The sequence below is a fragment of the Patagioenas fasciata genome, chromosome 12 (genome assembly GCF_037038585.1).
Source record: "Patagioenas fasciata isolate bPatFas1 chromosome 12, bPatFas1.hap1, whole genome shotgun sequence".
Taxonomy (NCBI): domain Eukaryota; kingdom Metazoa; phylum Chordata; class Aves; order Columbiformes; family Columbidae; genus Patagioenas; species Patagioenas fasciata.
This window is the reverse complement of record NC_092531.1, coordinates 6,506,921-6,524,476: the sequence shown is the minus strand read 5'-3', so window position 1 is coordinate 6,524,476 and position 17,556 is coordinate 6,506,921. Positions and strand designations below refer to the sequence as shown.

The 17,556-nt window shown below is 46.6% G+C and overlaps 1 protein-coding gene across 1 annotated transcript in view; it reads left to right on the top strand.

Annotated features, from left to right (window-relative positions):
- The window catches only part of HCN4 (hyperpolarization activated cyclic nucleotide gated potassium channel 4), a 95,699-nt gene extending 78,401 nt beyond the window's left edge, over positions 1 to 17,298 (top strand). Inside the window, exons 6-8 of the mRNA XM_065847474.2 lie at positions 447 to 687; positions 2,385 to 2,549; positions 13,000 to 17,298. Coding sequence (XP_065703546.1) covers positions 447 to 687; positions 2,385 to 2,549; positions 13,000 to 14,555 — 1,962 coding nt within the window. The 3' untranslated portion in view covers positions 14,556 to 17,298. The remainder of the gene's footprint in view (positions 1 to 446; positions 688 to 2,384; positions 2,550 to 12,999) is intronic.
- Positions 17,299 to 17,556: the final 258 nt, after the last annotated feature.

Sequence of the window (17,556 nt, the reverse complement as noted above, 5' to 3'; positions counted from 1 at the left end):
GTTATGACATTTTCCCAGAGAGGAGCCCTGGGCTTTTTCATTCAGTGTTTCACCGACGCTATGCACCTCTCTCTCAGTTCAAGGTTTCCTGCAGAAAGAGGTATATTGTGTCTGTTTGGAAGGTTGGGGGGTATTGTCCCTGCTCAAAGAGAAAGCAGATGAATGGAAGCAGTGAAGCGTGGTGTCAAGCTATCAGCTTCAGCTGGTGCTGCTACGCGCTCTGAGCTTCCAGAGGCCCACTCCAGCCTGTGCTCAGGGGAGCCAGACTAGAGGAACAGCATCTTTTTTTGTTATTTTTAACTTTCTAATGTACCAGTCAAGTGGGGGATCTTCATAGGTTGTTAGATGTTGACTAAATATATGTGTGTGTTTTTTCTGCTCCCTGTCCCACCTTTTCTCCCTCTCCTTCTCTCTCTGTCTCTCTTTTACACTCACTTTGTGGTCAGGAAATCATAAACTTCAACTGCCGGAAGCTGGTTGCCTCCATGCCCCTCTTTGCCAATGCAGATCCCAACTTTGTGACGTCCATGTTGACCAAGTTGCGGTTCGAGGTGTTTCAGCCGGGGGATTACATCATCCGGGAGGGCACCATTGGCAAGAAGATGTACTTCATCCAGCACGGCGTGGTGAGCGTCCTCACCAAAGGCAACAAGGAGACCAAGCTGGCAGATGGGTCCTACTTTGGAGGTACGTGTTGGTCCATCACCCACAGCAACACCCACTGCTGTTGCTCATACATTCCTTAACTTGTCCTTGGCATGCAAGGGTGACAAAACGTGGAACTGATACCGCAGGAACCTCCTCCTCTACCCTCCTTTCTTCTCACCTGTCTTGCAGCTTCCCATATAGTAAATTGTGCAGTGAGAGGTGACTGGGACTCATGGGTGGTGCAGGAGTTTAGATAATAAATGATAACAAAACAGAGAAGGGGAACTTAGTTCTTGTCGGTTCATTTCTTTTTGCCCCAAGCAAATGAACAGGTCTGTGAAGCTGAGAACCTACAGAAAAAAAAATGGAGCATTCTCAATTCTCCAGGCACATTTATAGTGTTGCCTAGTCCTGCTATCTGGCATCTATCATATGAGGTATTGTAGAAACTCGGAGGTAAAAACATAGTCCATCATCTCCCCAGCCTGTGGCTGAGCAAAATGTCGTGAAGGTCAGCAGGCAGGCATAATGTATCATCTGGAACAGTCAGGTCTGAAAAGCATATGAAACAAGATTTAGGACATAGTTCTTCTGAGTAACACAGAGACACCCACCCAAGCCCTACAGAGACCTCACTGACAGCTCAGGACAGACAGGTCTCTGGTAGGTGCATGTTTCAGTACAAGCACTGAAGGCACCGCAATTAATGGCCTGCTGAGAGGGGTGAGAATGAAACCTGCCTTTCATTCCCTTCTGTAGGGCCTTTTCCTTTTTAAAAAATCCCTATCGTGCATTTCCTACACTCTTCTTAGTCTCTTAGGTCCTGTGAAACAACCTGTCTGCATCTACGTGCAGTACAAGGATTCTGCACATCCCTAGTAAGTTGGGTCAGTTTGCTGGGATTTGGAGTTCCAGATTTGGACTCAGGATACCCCGACTCTGACCAATTTGATTAAAATTGCTGATGGCATTCAGTGTGTTTTAGATACCATACACCCAGCTCCGCACACACATTCAAAGATGACATGGTCTTGTAAGCACGATGTCCTTAGGAAAGCAGCCTCAGGAGCTCTCCGCTGAGTGTTCAAGGAGTGTCTGTGCCTAAATCAGGCATTTATGGTAAAATCAAGGGCTTTCTGGTCTGTATCCAGCTGGGCATCCTTCTAGGAGTAGCTGACTGCAGTGTAAATACACCATGAATTAGTAGGCAGCACTAACTCAGTTTAGTCTGACAATCTGTAAGCTTGTGGCACATCTACAAAAAACTTCGCAAACTTTGAAAAGACAAATGTTCCAGGTGTGGGGTTCAAAATTACTGCCAAGCACCAAAGCCATGGGTCAGTACAGAGCCTTTACTACAAATCTAGAGAGAGGACTGGCTTCAATGAGAGCACAGCTTGACCTGCTCCCAGCGCCCATGAGGAGCTGGAGAAAGGCAGTTTCTCCACTCGGAATGAACGAGTGGAATCTTTGATAATCCACCATAACAAAACTTGACTGGCTAATTAGATCAGCAGAATCCCTGGGGTGCAACTGTGTGTAGCAGCTGCCACAGCTGAGCCCCCTGGTATTTTTAAATGTTATCACATATTGAGAATATTACCATTGTTTGTGTTTAGAATGGGAGAGCAGGTAGAGTCCAGCTCAAGAGGAGGCTGGGTGTGACAGTGCCAGGGCTTGTGTCACAGGGTGACAGTGTCTGTCCCCATGTCCTTAGGCTGGCTCTTTCATTCCAGAAATCTGCCTGCTGACGCGTGGCCGCCGTACAGCCAGCGTGCGAGCGGATACCTACTGCCGCCTCTACTCCCTCTCCGTGGACAACTTCAACGAGGTGCTGGAGGAGTATCCCATGATGCGTCGGGCTTTCGAAACTGTGGCTCTTGACAGGCTGGACAGAATTGGTAAGTAAAAGGTGTGAGGGTCTCCTTCCCATTACCTGCTGCCCTGGCACCCCGTCTCCGTAAAATCATAGAATGGTTTGGGTTAGAAGGGACCTCAAAGATCACATAGGTCCGTAGTTCCTTTTCTGGAGTTGTGAACTGAAGGAGATTCCAGCCTGTCTCTTCTTGCCTGGCTTCAGCTCCTGCAAGGTGCCCCGTTCACAATCATTTAAATCCCCATCTTTCTCACTCTTTTTCTTTCACACATACACATTTCTGCTGCTCCTGCTTTCATTTGTTTCCCTAAGAGGTCTTTTTGAAGAACTGAGATCTGCAATCTGAGTCCCTCAGGGCCATGCTGATGAATTCCCTACATTTTGAATTTTAGCTCAGAATGTGTAAGTATCCACAGCCTCTCAGGTCCAAGAGAAAACAGCCCAGGCTGCGAGCCCAAAGTCCTGCAAGCAAACCCCAGTATTTCACTGAAGCGTTCTGTGGCAGAAATAATCTCTCAGCACGGGGACTTAAGTGTTTGTTACAGTGTGACCTGATTTTGCAGGGATATGGTTGTTGGTATTAATTTTTTGTAAGACAAAAACTGACAGCGACGTTGATGAGGAATAGGTTTCTTCCCTGGTTTATCAGTGCATAATGAAATGCAGACCATTATGCTCCTTTTTTGGACCTTTTTTTTCTGGCCATATTTGACAAGCAACTGGAGAAGCAGGTAGTGCTGTAGGGAAGGGAAAGGTTTGGGCGCTTTCTGATCCTAAAGAGACTCTTGTGCAAAGCCATCAACCAAACACAACCACAGAGGACCTGCCCAGCTGATCATCAGAGCCCAACTGTAAATATATTCAGGAGGAATAGGCACCTGATGGAATGAGGCATGGAACAATTGCTAAAAAGCTAACCTCCCACAGCCCAAAGTAAACACAGGTAACCAAGGAGGGTTACTGGATTGTTCTAGCTCATAGTGACCCATCCTGGGATGATCTTGTGTCTGGGGGAGACATCACCTGTGCCGCAAATATCCTTGTCTAAACAGAAAAGCCGAGGATATTATTCCTTGGTCACAACCAGAGACGTTTAACACAGAGTGATTAAATGACAACGTTGTGCAAGCGGTCTTTGCAGAGCAGGGGACCAAGCATTGCAGAGTCCCAGTCTAACTCCTTTAGCTTCTTATTCTACATCTCCTAAAACTGCTTGCATTTTCATCGCTTTTCAGCCTCAAAAAGGTCAGCGTGGGTCTGAGTACAATGCAGAGGCAGGAGGATGATGGGGTGAGGGGGTAGGGAGTAAGCTGGCATCCCAGCAAGGGGTGCAGTGCCTTTGGGGCTTTTCGTGCCAGGAACATTGTATTCTGTGCATCTCATTACCTGCTGCAAATCAGAAAGTGTGACCCCCGAGGAAAAGGTTATGAGCTAAATATGTCAAGTTTGGCAAAGCCCACGCTAATGAGACCCTAGTGTAAGTGGCAATAGTCCCATCACTCGGGTTATTTAAATTAGACTGTACAAAGCACTAAGAAAATGTAATGTCAGGTGCAACCAGGAATGGGCCAGCTTGACTTTATCTCCAATTCTTCGTCTTTAGACAGTCAGTGCTGCTCAGCACCCTAGTCTGACACTCTCTGTGACTGTATACACGTGGGCAGGGCATCCTGTGCCCCTTGTCTTTTGCTTTGGGTGCTACTGCACACACAACTAAAATTCATGGAAAATCCTGAACCAGCGTGAAGAGCCTCACATATTTCTTCCCCTAGGAGAAATTCCCTTCCACGCGCAGCAGCAAAATGTCAGTGTAAGGTCAGAAGGTGACACAGAGCTACTGGAATAACAGGCCCTTTGGAGCAGAGCTCTGGCACTGTCCTCCCCTCTTTTTGCCATTCTGCTGACCTGAGACAACATCAGTCCTGTGCCATATAAAATGCAGAGACCTTCAGAGTTGTACTTTTAAAATTCCTTTTTCCATGGCAGTCAGACTTGAGAGCTGCCTGTTCTCTCAACTTTACATCCTTTGCTATTGCAAAATAGCATCTCGATAGCACCTTCCAACCCTATTGTGCCCAACACTCTGTAATTTCATAAAATAACCTAAGGGAGTTATGCACACCCTACTGAAACTAGCAGGTGCTATGGAAATCCTTGTCTTTATTAATAAGGCATTTCTTCACCTTCCCCCAAAACGTGCACCATCCAGAAAGAGCTGCGCAGTAGCTGCGTTAGTCTGCATGGATTGACTAAGGCTGGGATTCCACAGAGGTTTGTGTCCCTGCTTCACTCTGCGCTCTGAGTAACTTCAGACTCTGAGTAATTCCTCAGCCTGCAGAGCATCACACGCCTGATGCTCAATGGGCTCCAGACCTAAAGGCTGAGACTCAAGAAAATTAGGCTGATCACTGATTAACGACCATTTTATCACTGACTGAATCTTCCTCGTGTTCTTGACCAAGCTGTAAAATTCTTTGTCATATTTGTTCAGTTCTCCAGTGAGTAATTCTTTGTGTGACAAGCATTTGTGAATCGGCCCAGTTTGTGATGCACCAGTTACGTAAGTCACATCGTTCTGTTCCTGACTGGCTTTGAAACTGGCTTTCAGTGACCACTGAAGCTTAAAATTAGATTTTCACAACTGTTCGCACTTGTAAAACACAACCTCTTAAATGTTCATTGAAAGTAAATACAATACAGGTCGTGAATATTGTGGAGTCAAAATTCACTGACGCATTGAAAAAATATGGGGGAACAATTATTGTTTATTGTTCATTGTGCTGTAATAAACACCATAAATGTGTGGCATAAAGTTCCTTACCATCCATGCCGAGGCTGCTGGTGAGAGCTGAGAGCGTACTTAAAGCCAGAGGAAGTTATTGATTCATTTTTGACAGGAATTTTTCGCCACGTAGTTTGCAATGCATACACTTTGAATGCCAGTTGCATATGTTGCAGTTAACCAGGGTTAAAAGTGCCTTGCACTTACTCCAGGCATTGCAGATGCTAAAAAGCTAAAGCTGAGACAACACAATACCAGTCTCCAAATATAATCATATAATATTGTTGCAGTACAAGACTGTCTGTTCAAGATAGGTATTAGAGTGCTAGAAGTTTGAAAAGCTTTATCATACAAACAAGCCACAAGAATAGCTGTTCCCAAACTTTTTGACTGGGCACCCTGTTTATCAGCTTGTGATCACGCTTTTGCAGTTGAAATCCTGTTGGGTTTGCAGCCCCGCTTGTCTAGGTCGTGCCTAATGCTCTGGGATCTGCTGCCTCAGAGGAAGGGCTGGCCTGCCTGGGGCTGGCTGAACTGGGAATGAGAAGAGCCGGGATCTGTGCCAAGCGCTGCCACACGTTCCGTTTGTCCTTGTCGTGCCTTTGCTCTGTGCCTCAGCACCTCATCTCTTCCACGGGGAAAATAAAACTAACACAGGTGGAGCTCCGTCTTTGAATGCTCCTTAGCTGCCGCGTGACAGGGGCCTTGCAAGATCATCCGAATAAATGAAACGGACTGAAACATATGTAAATTAAACAATAAGTACTCAGCATAAATTTCACACTGTATCTGCATCCTAGTCCCAGATTGGTTTGCTGTATGCAGGTGGGTAACCCTTGAAGAGCTGCACATGAGATGAGCAAGCAGATTTGGTCATAAGGCTGTATACATATCTGTATATACTTACTTGAGGCTGCTGATACAGGCACTGGGTGATGTACAGATACAAGTTCCCATGGCCTGGGTAAACAACGGCAAAGTGTGTGTGCTTTGGGAGAGAGCTTTATTTCAAAATCACGTTGAACTCTGTCCAGCCCTTTAAGGAGGTGAAATCTTATTTATTATCCAGGTACTGAGCAGGTGAGGGTGTCCATGGCTGACAAGAGAAAACACAGGTTCTCTGGTGTTGTGTCCTTTCTTAATAGCCTGAATAACCCACAAACATAACTATGAGGAATCGAAGTACCGCTGTGTCTATTCCTCTGACTTGAAATCCTCTCCCATCATTTCCAACAGTACAGTGTGGAGATCTGAATCTCGCTTTTATAGTCAGCCGAGAGAAAAAGGTATTTAGAGTGTGATTTGTCTTCTCCTAAGGTTACTATCCCACCCTGGAAATGCTGCCTAGCACAGATATGCGGGGTAGGAGCATGGACTTCAGCAGGAATGGAATATTTGAAGTTGTTTTTATTTGGAAGTGAAGGCCCAGACTCAGAGTATTTGCTGTTCAGCCTGAGGAAAGATGCCAGCAACCCACCAGCTGTGCGTGAATGCAGATTACTTCAGCTTAATTAAGGTGAACCGGCAACCCTGTTCACGTGAATATGAAGTGCCATTTCTCATGCAAAACTCTAGAAGGAAAATAAAGCCAAAGACACCCCAGCAGAAGGGACAGTGCAGGGTGGTGATGAGATCCAGGGAGACCTGTATTTGAGTTTGTAAATGACCTTGCTCACATCAGTTTATCTGAACCCATGTCTACCTTGCAGGGTGCAATTTCCTTGGGCAGTTTGGTCTCCTAGGCGGGAGTCACCAGGACTACCAAGGGGTAGTTGATTTGCTGGGAGACAAGAAGAAAAGTGAGGGAGTTGATAGAGTTCTAGGAGATAAAGTATATTTGTGCCTCATCTCTGCGGGTCCCCCGAGTTAATGGTTTCCTTTTATATTCAGGGAGCCGCATCCACACCTCTTTGCATCTGCATCCAAACGAAACACCTGTTCAGATGACATTTTACCATTCCAACACCTTTAAAGATAATTTTCAACCCTCTCCTTAATTATATGAAGTAGGGCCTGTTTCCCAGCCTCACCTCTAGACTGAGGGGACTTTTCTTCCTGGAAGGCAGTCCAGCAGGTATCTGCAACCAGAGCAGCTGATGGCAAACTGGTGTCTGCCTGAGCATGTCCCTGTCACAGCTGTCAGCTCCAGCAGGCACCGAGGATGGAGCGCAGGAGCTCTGGCCGCAGACAGAAGCACTTGGAGGAGGAGGCAGCTCTTTGGTTTCAGTCTGCAGCCATAAGTAACAGCCAGGACACCGTGCGTGCGGCAGCCCAGGGCGTCACAGGCGCTCTAGAATTACACAAAATGTGAAGAGGGGGAGTGAAGAACTTACTTGATTTTCAGTTTTGTTTAACTGCCATGAGATTCATCAGACAACGTTGTTCACCGTGTATCATTTGACCTACAGCAGCTTGGCCCAGTGAAAATTTGTGTTCTGTCTGTTCAAGGAGATGCCACAGATTTTGAAAGATGTCTGTTCGGTTTATGGGAGAGGAGAAGCAGTCAGTGGCAGGCCTGAGCTGTAAGGGAGGGAAGACTTCCACTTGGAAAGATAGAGAATTGTCCATTTTACATTTTTGAACTCATTATTGTTTGTTAAGATGGGTAATAAGACAGCAGATTCAGCTAACCTCCCCAGTAAAATTTATTTCCCTTATAATATGGCATTTGGATTTCCCACGAGAAAACCTCTGTGTGCAGATGTAATTCCACATTGGCTTGCAGGGGAGAAGGGAATATTGTACTTTAAATATACCAGCCGAGCTCAGCTGATCGAGCTTTAGCAAGAGAAATGAAGCTGCAGATGCAGGTGGGTGCTGCCTTGTGCATCTCGTGTCACAAGAACACACATATGGCAAATACTGCAAAGTGGTTTGAGGGCTGCACATCCAGCTTGTAATGTGTTTACGCAGCCAGGCTCTCAGGGAAGTTAATCTGAATTAGTTTCCAGAGCAGATTTGTTAAGTGCACCAGACTCCTCTGTCAATGCTCTTAGATGTGATCCAGCTGGCTTGGCTTTGCTTCCAGGAGCTGCTTTAATTGTGAGCAGAAAGCTTGGCATGCCAGTTAATGCAGTTCAGTGTGGGTTAACCTACCTCTGAGAGAAAGTCAGGCTTGAACAGGAAAAGAGCACATATACTGGGAGTTAAGAACTGTTTTCAAATCTCTGTTCCAGCTAGTTTCCCTTTATACATACTAGCAAGGAGAGGAGGGCTAAGGAGAATCTCCATCCCCTGATGGATGCGGGGGAAACATGGTGACAGAAGGTGAATAATAAGAAGCGAAGACCTGAAAGAAGTCACCATGTGTCACTTGGACAGCAGGCCAGGGCATAAGCCAGCCTAATAAAGTGAGATTATTTCAAATACATGCAAATTCAGAGAGGAATTTAGTGACCTGAATTCTTAAACTGCAGCCGGTGGGCTTAGACAGAGCTGAAAAGAGAAATGAACAGAAAGTCAGAACTAATTTCCCCTGTGTCTGTGCGGAATTTTAACAACTGAAGGCTAATTTTGATTATTTGATGGAAGAATTATTGTTGAGTGCTGTCTCCTTTTATGAAATCACATGAGCCTTTCTCCTTGGTCTTTTGTGTGCTATCTACAGTTGAGGAAAATCTGACTTTGCAGTTCTTTATTAAGGGAGAAACATCTATTTGCTTAGTTTCCATAATTTTACATACCCTACTCCGCTTCAAAGCACCAGTAGCTTTGCAGTGAACATCTTCTAGGCTTTAAATATCTTCCTTTTCTTTTTCTTCCCCCTGTATTTAGCCTATTGTTCCAGTGAGGAAAATAGGGAATTTTTAGAACCCAGAGCATTCGATTAATGGTATTTATTTTTATCTATGGGGAAAAAAAAAATCATATTGTGTGAGGAGCTGTACAAAGTGAACAAAAAAGTCAGTTGTGCTGTGGAGACCTTTTAGTCCTAAGCCCCTGTGCTCCGGTAGCAATTCCATCATTAAGACAAGGGGGAGAAATAAACTTGGAACCACTGGCCCAAGCAAACTTAGTCCTACTGCCTTGTTCCCCCGTTGGCTTCTGTTTCATGCAGGACCTTAGTCAGACCTGCCAGGAAAATGTCTTTATCCCAGCAGGACTCTGCCTGCTCTCGTCTGCTGCTGCTTGGAAGGAGGATTTTCTTCAGAAGCAACTAATAAGACTTAGCGTTGGTGTGTGGAAACATCATGTAAATGATACAATTAATTAGAATAGTGGAACCGATTAATTTTTCGGTTTGCTAACCAGTGACAATTTTGAAAAATGATTTGGAAAAACTGCGATATTCTGTTTTAAAAACAACAGAAAAATCCAAGGTGTTTGCTGGAACTGCTTTACCAATTTGACACAAATTGAAGGAGCTTTGATGAGACCATTTTCCGGTAAATAGCATGCATGTTTGGAAAATGTTAGCATATTCTCTATCTAGTGCTGTGCCGAGGAAACCACAGTCTGCTCTTCAGCTCTGTGTTTCCAAGAGCTCCGGTTATGAAAACATCAGTCCCCTCAATTCATCCGTGCGGGTCTGATTAACATCGCTGTGGGTTCTCATTTGAATTGAGGGCAGCACTGGAAACTGCAGCCTATTCAAGCACAGACGAGCAAATCAGAAGCCAAAGACAGGTGAGATGGAATTAAAAGAGTGAGCTGAGGTGTGATGATGGAAACACTGAGCGGTTGCTGGTATTGAGCTTTTTGGAAAGCTGCACTAGCAGCATCTGCTGTTTCTCCTTCTTCTACCCCTTGCTGTTCCTCCTCAGCCCAGTTTTGCTACAGTCTGTTAGCAAGAAAGCAAATGTGGCTCGGCGTTTTTTTCGCTGGCCGCTTTGAACTCAGCGTGCTGTCTCCCATCCGCATCCTGACCTCACCATTGTGCAAGGTAGCAGCAGGTTCCCCATGCTGGGATTTGTACCTTCAACTCCAGAAAGAATGATTTACAAACCTGCAATCTGAATCCCTCTCTAACTTGTGTGCTGGCCAGAATCTCTCTTACCTGTCTGTTTTATTTAAGATGGGTTGGTTGTTCCTTCTCTTGGAGCAGTTAGTATTTCTGGCTTTGTTTAAGCAACTCTTTGCAATCTATTTTGTTTGTGGGCATGTTTATGATTCTAGTAGATACCAGGTGGAAATGACTGTGTTGACCCTCTGTGCCATTCACTCCCTTTCACTCTCTTCACTGCAAAAATGCTCAGAAGTTTAAAGGTGACATTCATGCTCCCTCTGGTGTGCCTGGCTGCGTGAAAGGCAGGTGGATGCTGTGTGTTCTAGTCCAGTATACAATGACACAGACATTATATACATTTTTCCTCATTTTTTTAAATGGGCTTGTCTAAAATCACAATATCTCTTAGGTCCTCCTGGAACTGAAGGGAGTGGTTCTTAGCAGCCTGTGAAGTTCCCTATAAATCAGTATTAAATCCCCTTTTCTCTGAGAGAAGCTGAATACATTGTACTTATTCACTGATGTTTTTCAAGCCAGATTCTTGTGGTTATTTTCTGTACCTTTTCATGCTTTGCAGCTGGACACCAGAACTAAAACATCATACTGTATGCCTTCCCAGCATTATGTGTGATAGTGACTAGTACTCCCTTATACTTTACAATTTCCTCCTTCATTGTGCAATGATTGTTTCACCTTTTTCTGGTGGTAGATTTGGAACTCAACAACTTATATTCGAGACTCCACCATTTCAGAGCTACTTTCTAGGACACCAGGGTACCAGCTACTGTCTTCAGAAGGTCATTCAAGTTCTTTGCTGCTAGGTGTTTGATTTTACATTGGCTAGAGTAAGAGGCATGTCCTTAAACTCTTACTCTTTCATCTTTTACAGATGTAAAATATACATCATACATTAAAACACCCAAATGACAATCCAGATGTCATCTCTGCACAGGGATGTACCCCCGTCTGTACATAGAGATCTGAGAAGGAAATTCCTCTGGAATCTCACTGGGCTTTACTACCTGACGTGGCCGTCCGCTCTTAACCATTGGAAACCACCTGCTGGCCAGTTTAAACTAGAATGCCCTATGGGACAAAATAAATATCATACTGTGGTCGATAATATCAATGGTTGGCTTATCTTGAGAGTTGCAATTTCATGAAAGCATGTAGACAAATATTAGCGGATGAGGCCTTGGTTGCAGGAAACTTAATTGACCTGAGCTGTGCTGCCAGCCTTTAATTCTTAAAGCATGACATGATTTGGGGGTTGAAATACAGAAAAAGAGGCCCTTCCACATCCAGGCCTCCTTTCCATACCTGCTGCTATGTCATGCTCTGTAAATCCACAGCGTTTGGCAGGATGCTCTGTGTTTGCCCTGGTCCTGTGCAGGAGTGAGAAGTGATCAGCCAGGAATCAGCAGAAATGACATTTGAATCAGAGCAGAGTTTTCTCTGAGGATGCGTTTGGTTCAGGAGCAGGGTTAATACAGCTTTTGATCTGATCCAAACTGGCTGGTGCCTCATCTACAGGTGACCCCTCTACGCTCACCCCCTGAGCTTCAGCTACCAAGTGAACTGTGTACAGACACGCACCCAGGGCCGGGGATGCGCACACACACAGACACAGAACTTACTGCGCTGAACCCTTCCAATCCAAACACCTTCAGTAAAATCAAGTGAAAAGGAAGCCCATAGGCAGGTGCTATCCACACTGATTTTGTAAGAAAATCGTTCAAACCGGCATATACCAGCTCTTTATGAATCAATGCCGGCACAGTTACCGATTTGCACGCTCTTATGAGAATAGAGGTATGAAAACCATTGTGCAGAGAGCTTGTCCACATCAGAAATCTTATTTTTTGAGAAGGCATTTGTACTCTGATGAAAGGGCCTCACAGGCAGCGTCTCATCCCCCAGCACTGACCAGTCCTGTCCTCCGGTCCAGCAGAGAGCGTCCCTTCAGTGCCAGCTGCGCGCTCAGGCCAGACAAACTCATTACACCACATTTTCCAGCCCATTGAAAAGGCAAAATGCTGAGCTAATATTTTGCTGCAGGCGAGGAAGCCCAGCTGGAACCTGATGTTTGCTGGTCTGCAGATTTCTTAAAGCTTAAAGTTGGGGCTAGAAGGGCATGGCCAAGTAAGATGGGAGCTGCAGCTCTTGCTTGGGCCAGCTGAGTTTTTCCAACATGTAAAGTCCTTCTGTCCCTTATTCATAGAGAAATTTCTTTTCCACTAGAAACACGTTTGCCTCCAGACGGAACATGTTGCACGAGGCAGATGAGGAAAAGGCGTAGCTGAAGAAGATTAGCTGAAGTCTCAGAAGACTTGACTGGATTTACATTTTTGAGGTTTTCCTTTGCAAACACAACAAAATGACAGCCTTCAGATTTAGTCTCTTTTTCTAATGGAAGTTCAGATCGTGAGGTGCAAAATGGGAATCTTCCAGATTCATAAGCTTTGCTACCAGTCTGCCACACTTATCAAAAGTGGCTTTGCTGTCTAAGTTAGAATACGTGTCCTGTCGGGCACATTTTTATGGGATCTTGAGATTTGTTGATGATATGATGAAACTAGAGGATGTGACGTTTGTAGTCTTGTTGGTGGAGCACACAGACTGTGCACAGACCCCATAATGACAGAAAAAGTGCCAACAATCTGAGGAAAGTCTGGCAGGAGGCTTTGAGGGAGCCTCCCGTGCTTTGACATATCCGAATGACACTTTCTCTCTTCACTTTCTCTACAGGCAAGAAAAATTCCATTCTGCTGCACAAAGTCCAGCATGACCTCAATTCGGGCGTTTTCAACTACCAGGAGAACGAGATCATCCAGCAGATTGTGCAGCACGACAGGGAGATGGCACACTGCGCTCACAACGTCCAGGCTGCTGCCGCTGCCGCCGCCGCTGCCGCGTCCACCCCGACCCCCGTCATCTGGACCCCGCTGATCCAGGCACCCCTGCAAGCCGCAGCGGCCACCACTTCTGTGGCTATAGCTCTGACCCACCACCCGCGCCTCCCCACTGCCATCTTCCGTCCTCCGGTGTCCGTGCTGGGTTCCTTGGGCCAGCAATCCAACCAGACTCCAAGACAGCTGAAAAGGCTGCAGTCGCTAATCCCGTCGACAGGGCCTTCTGCCGTTGGCTCTCCCTCCAGTACTCCATCCCAGCTGCACACCCCAGGAGCAGAAACCCCTTCGTCCTCTTCCTTCCACATCCAGCAGCTTGCAGGGTTCTCAGCTGCCGCCGGCTTAGGCCAGTTCCAGGTGGGATCCCCTCCGAGTGGCCCGAGCCAGCCGGGTTCCAGCGGCATGTCCTCGGTGGGACCGAGCCAGTTCCAACACGCGCCTTCTGGGTCACCCCTGGGGACAGCTCAGCCCGTGCAGCAGCAGCAGCCGCCAGCCCTTCCCAGCGCTGGCTTTGGGCACTTCCAGCAAGCCACAACTAGCTCCCCATCAACATCACTCACCCAGCTCTCATCAAACTCACCCCCCAGTCTTCTCAACCAGTTCCAGCCCACCTCAAGACCGCTGCAGGGGGGACAGTTACAGCAGCTCTCTGGTAGCGGGACTTTGGGGGGAATGAATCACTTCCAACCCCCTCTTTCTTCCAACTCTCCATCCTCCAGCCTCAGCCAGCTGGCACAGGCCTGTGCTGGGCCGTCCTCAGGCCTGTGCCAGACACATCCAAGTGCTTTAGGATCGTTAACTGGAACGATAGCCCAGCTCCACCAAGAACGGCCACCTTTTGCCTCCGTGTCTCCGCTACAACAGTCTGGCGTCGCCTCTCCCTGTTACACCCCTTCTGGCCTTAGTCCTCCTAGTCAGAGCCCGGTGGCGACAAGAACTTTTCAGTGTGGCCCTTTGGGGGCCTCAGGCTCTCACGGATCTCTGCTCCTGCCTCAGACCGCCAGCCCACCTCCGCAGATCCTGCAGTCCAAGAGCACGCCGCCCGTGCCGCCGGGACGTCTGAACCAGGACATCAAGTTGATTTCTGCTTCCCAGCCATCTTTGCCTCAGGAGCTGGCTCAGACGCTGAGCCAAAGTTCTCCTCATTCCTCTAGAGAATCTATTTCCAGCTTCTCCCCTTTTCCTGGGGGAGGGACCGGACTTCTTGGGAAGCCTTGTAGCTCAATTCCTGGGCGTGTGACTTTACCGCGTCAGATGTCCTCAGGTTCTTTACCGCATCCGCTGGTGTTTGGGGCCGGCGCTGCAGGCGCTCTGACTGCTGGCGGGCGGAAAGAATCCATAGTGCTCACAGGGGATCTGGAACCTGTCAGATCCAAACTGCCCTCCAATTTGTGAGGACTCCTTCTGAGAGCTGGTTATGTCAGCCGTGCAATTCAGTTCCCAATTAGACTTTCATGAATCATTTTCTTTTTCCTTTTTTTTTTTTCTCCCCCGCTTTTTTCTCCATTTATTTTATTTAGGTTTAACTGTGATTAGAAACAAACAAAAAAACACATGAAAAACAACAACAGAAAAAGAAGATAACCAAGTATTCTTAGAGCTATAGATTTTTGGTCACTTGATTTTATAGAATATTTTAATACATGGAACAAAAGGATATGAGCAAATTTAATCCAACGAGGTAACGCACAGACGAGGCGTGTGCCTGAGCTGGAACATATGAATGATCAGCCATAGAAGCCACCAAAAAAAAGGTTTTCCTGTTGAGACAAAGATCCGAGGTTGACATGGGCCATGTAGCTGGTGTGTGTAGAACAGCTCTGGTTGGCCTCAGCTTGGCCTGGCTTTGCACCAGCTGTGAACCCGGCCCCAGCACCTGTTGATGGGGGAACTTGGATGGCTCACTGCGCGCATCAGAAAGATTCGCTTGCCCCAGGTTTGCTCCTGGGATCAGCAGGTTGCAGAGGAAGCAAGAAGAGGGGCGAGTGTCATTAATGCAGTCCCATCTAGGGATTTCAGAAGGGCTGAGTTTTTGCTTGAACTGCATCTGAAGAAGATAAAGGTGACCAGGAGATGGACGGGCATGGCTTGTTTCCTCATTCCACTGATGCTCTAGTTGGGAACAGGAAACAGTCCCTTGTAAGTCACAGGGAGGGCAGTGAATATCCCCTCTGTATTTTTGTAGGCATCACAGATGTGGGTTGTGGGAGAAGCCCTGTCTCTCTGCCAGCAGAAGAGCCCAAGCTTCAGCCTCTCCGTGTTTTTTTACTGTGTGTGCTGCCTGCCAGGGCAAAGCGAGGGGAGGGACGGGGATAGAGGCAGCACTTTGGCCTTCCCTCCCTCAGTTTAATGTCTCAGTGTCCATGGGCTGACTGCTTTGAAGACAACTGGGTAGAAAAAGATGGAGAAGTGGGGTGCAGTCACCCCAGCCCTCTTCCTCCTTAGCCCAGGGGAGTCTGAGCTTTGAGGCACCAAGCCAAGAATCCTCCAGATTTGCAACTACGTTTCTACCATTTAAATCAGATTAGAGCAGAAATTCGGCTGGCCGTGGTCCATGCTTCTCTGACGGGGGAATTGAAATCCTTTGCTTGATTTCACCAGCAATAAGCGCCTGCATGTGGCTGGCGTTGGGCTTGTCCTGCAGCGTCACGGACACATCTGGGGCCTGGCAGGCACCTGCAGCTGGATTTTCCAGGCTCCCCTGATATAAGGCAGTCGAGGCGGGATGGAGACGGTAAGGGGCCATTGGGTGCGCACAGCGCTGAGGAGCCTTTACCTCTAGAGCAAATGTCTCCTTTTCTTTTACTTCGATCCTTTCTTTCTCTCTCTTTTTTTTTTTCCCGTAGGCCAAGAGGTGTCTCCAGCCACCTCGCTGTAAAGAGTCAGGTGCTCAATTTTTCTAACAGGTCTTAGAAACACATGTCCAGGCTCCCTCTGTTCCCAGCGATCGCAGGGTCCTGGCAGCCCTCCGAGGGAAAGCAGGACTTCATGCAGCAGTGCCAAAAAACTACTATTTCCACAGTAACGATACAGGTCCATGAAACTCCCTCTTTTACCTCTTCCCACCCCCGACTCTCTCCCGAAACACTGGCTGACAGTCGTTTTTTATACCGAATTGTTTGCAAAACTCTTGACATGTGCCTGTATCTTGAATGTCGCTGCAAGCATTACTGGGCACTCCTGCTTCAACGTGCTTTGGTGGCTCAGAATTCAGATGTAATCAGCTTTGGTCTTCCTTAAAGGGTCAGGGGAACTCTGGAAATGTTTTTTCTACTAGCTACATACGAGTATATATGTGTGAGTGTGTGTGGTGGGAGGGGTGCGTGTGTGTGTCTGTGTGTGTGTGTGTAGATTTTATATATCTATCTATATATACACACATGCTTTTCTATATATAGTATACAGTTATACACATATGTAGTCTATTTATGCACATGTGTAAGCACGCACACACACACATATATATATCTCCTAGTTTTAAAATACATGTCAATTTTGACCCTCCTGTAGGACTGATTGGCAGGTGATAATTATAATCCATAGCTCCTGCTTTTCCAAATATGTACAGGTTCATCTTGAAACAGAATCAGTTGCCGGAATTGAAGCAGACTCAGACCCTCTCAGATTTTCAAAGGTATGAGGCAGTTCCTAGAGGAAGACTCACAATATCCTTGTAAGTTTGATATTTCTTTTAGCGATCTTTTCTTCCCCGTATGCTTAGAGGGCCCCTAGAGCGAGCATCTCAAGAGGTTGGGAGCTGTTTGGGTCTGGGGTATTTAATAAAAGGAGCTGGTTCTCAATGCCGAGCCCTCTTGGATGACTGTCCTGTGACTGCTGCATTGGTACTTGAATCTCAACAAGCCCTGTGGACACTCAGACAAACGGAGGGGCACAGCAACACCCCGAGGGCTGTCTCTGGTAGACGTGCGTTCCATCCACCAGTCTGGTGAACATCCTTCTTCGGTTGGGTTCCTTTGCTTTGTTTTTCACGGGGATATTTGATTTTCCAGTTCTTAGCAGTGCAGTAGCCAATATTGAGTTATTCCGACTGGACCCCAGTCAACACTAGGCTTGTCTCAGTAGGTGGAACTATATTTATTATTATTATTATTATTATTACTGTTATTTTTTTGTTTCTTTTTTGGGGGGGAGGGAGGGAAGAGTTCTAAGGGTGGGGTTTGCAATATAAAACACACAATAAAAACCTTAGTAAATAAAAATGTGAAAAACCCATCCCTCTGACTGGCCGTCTGCTTTGAGTGTTGAACTTCAGGCAACATGAGATGAGGTTTCAAGAAGAAAAAAAACCTTGGGTGGCATTTCAGTCCTCTCTTTCCTACTGGACAGAGGAGCTGAAGGGTTTTGTCTCACTATCTATATTTTCCTGATGTCTTTA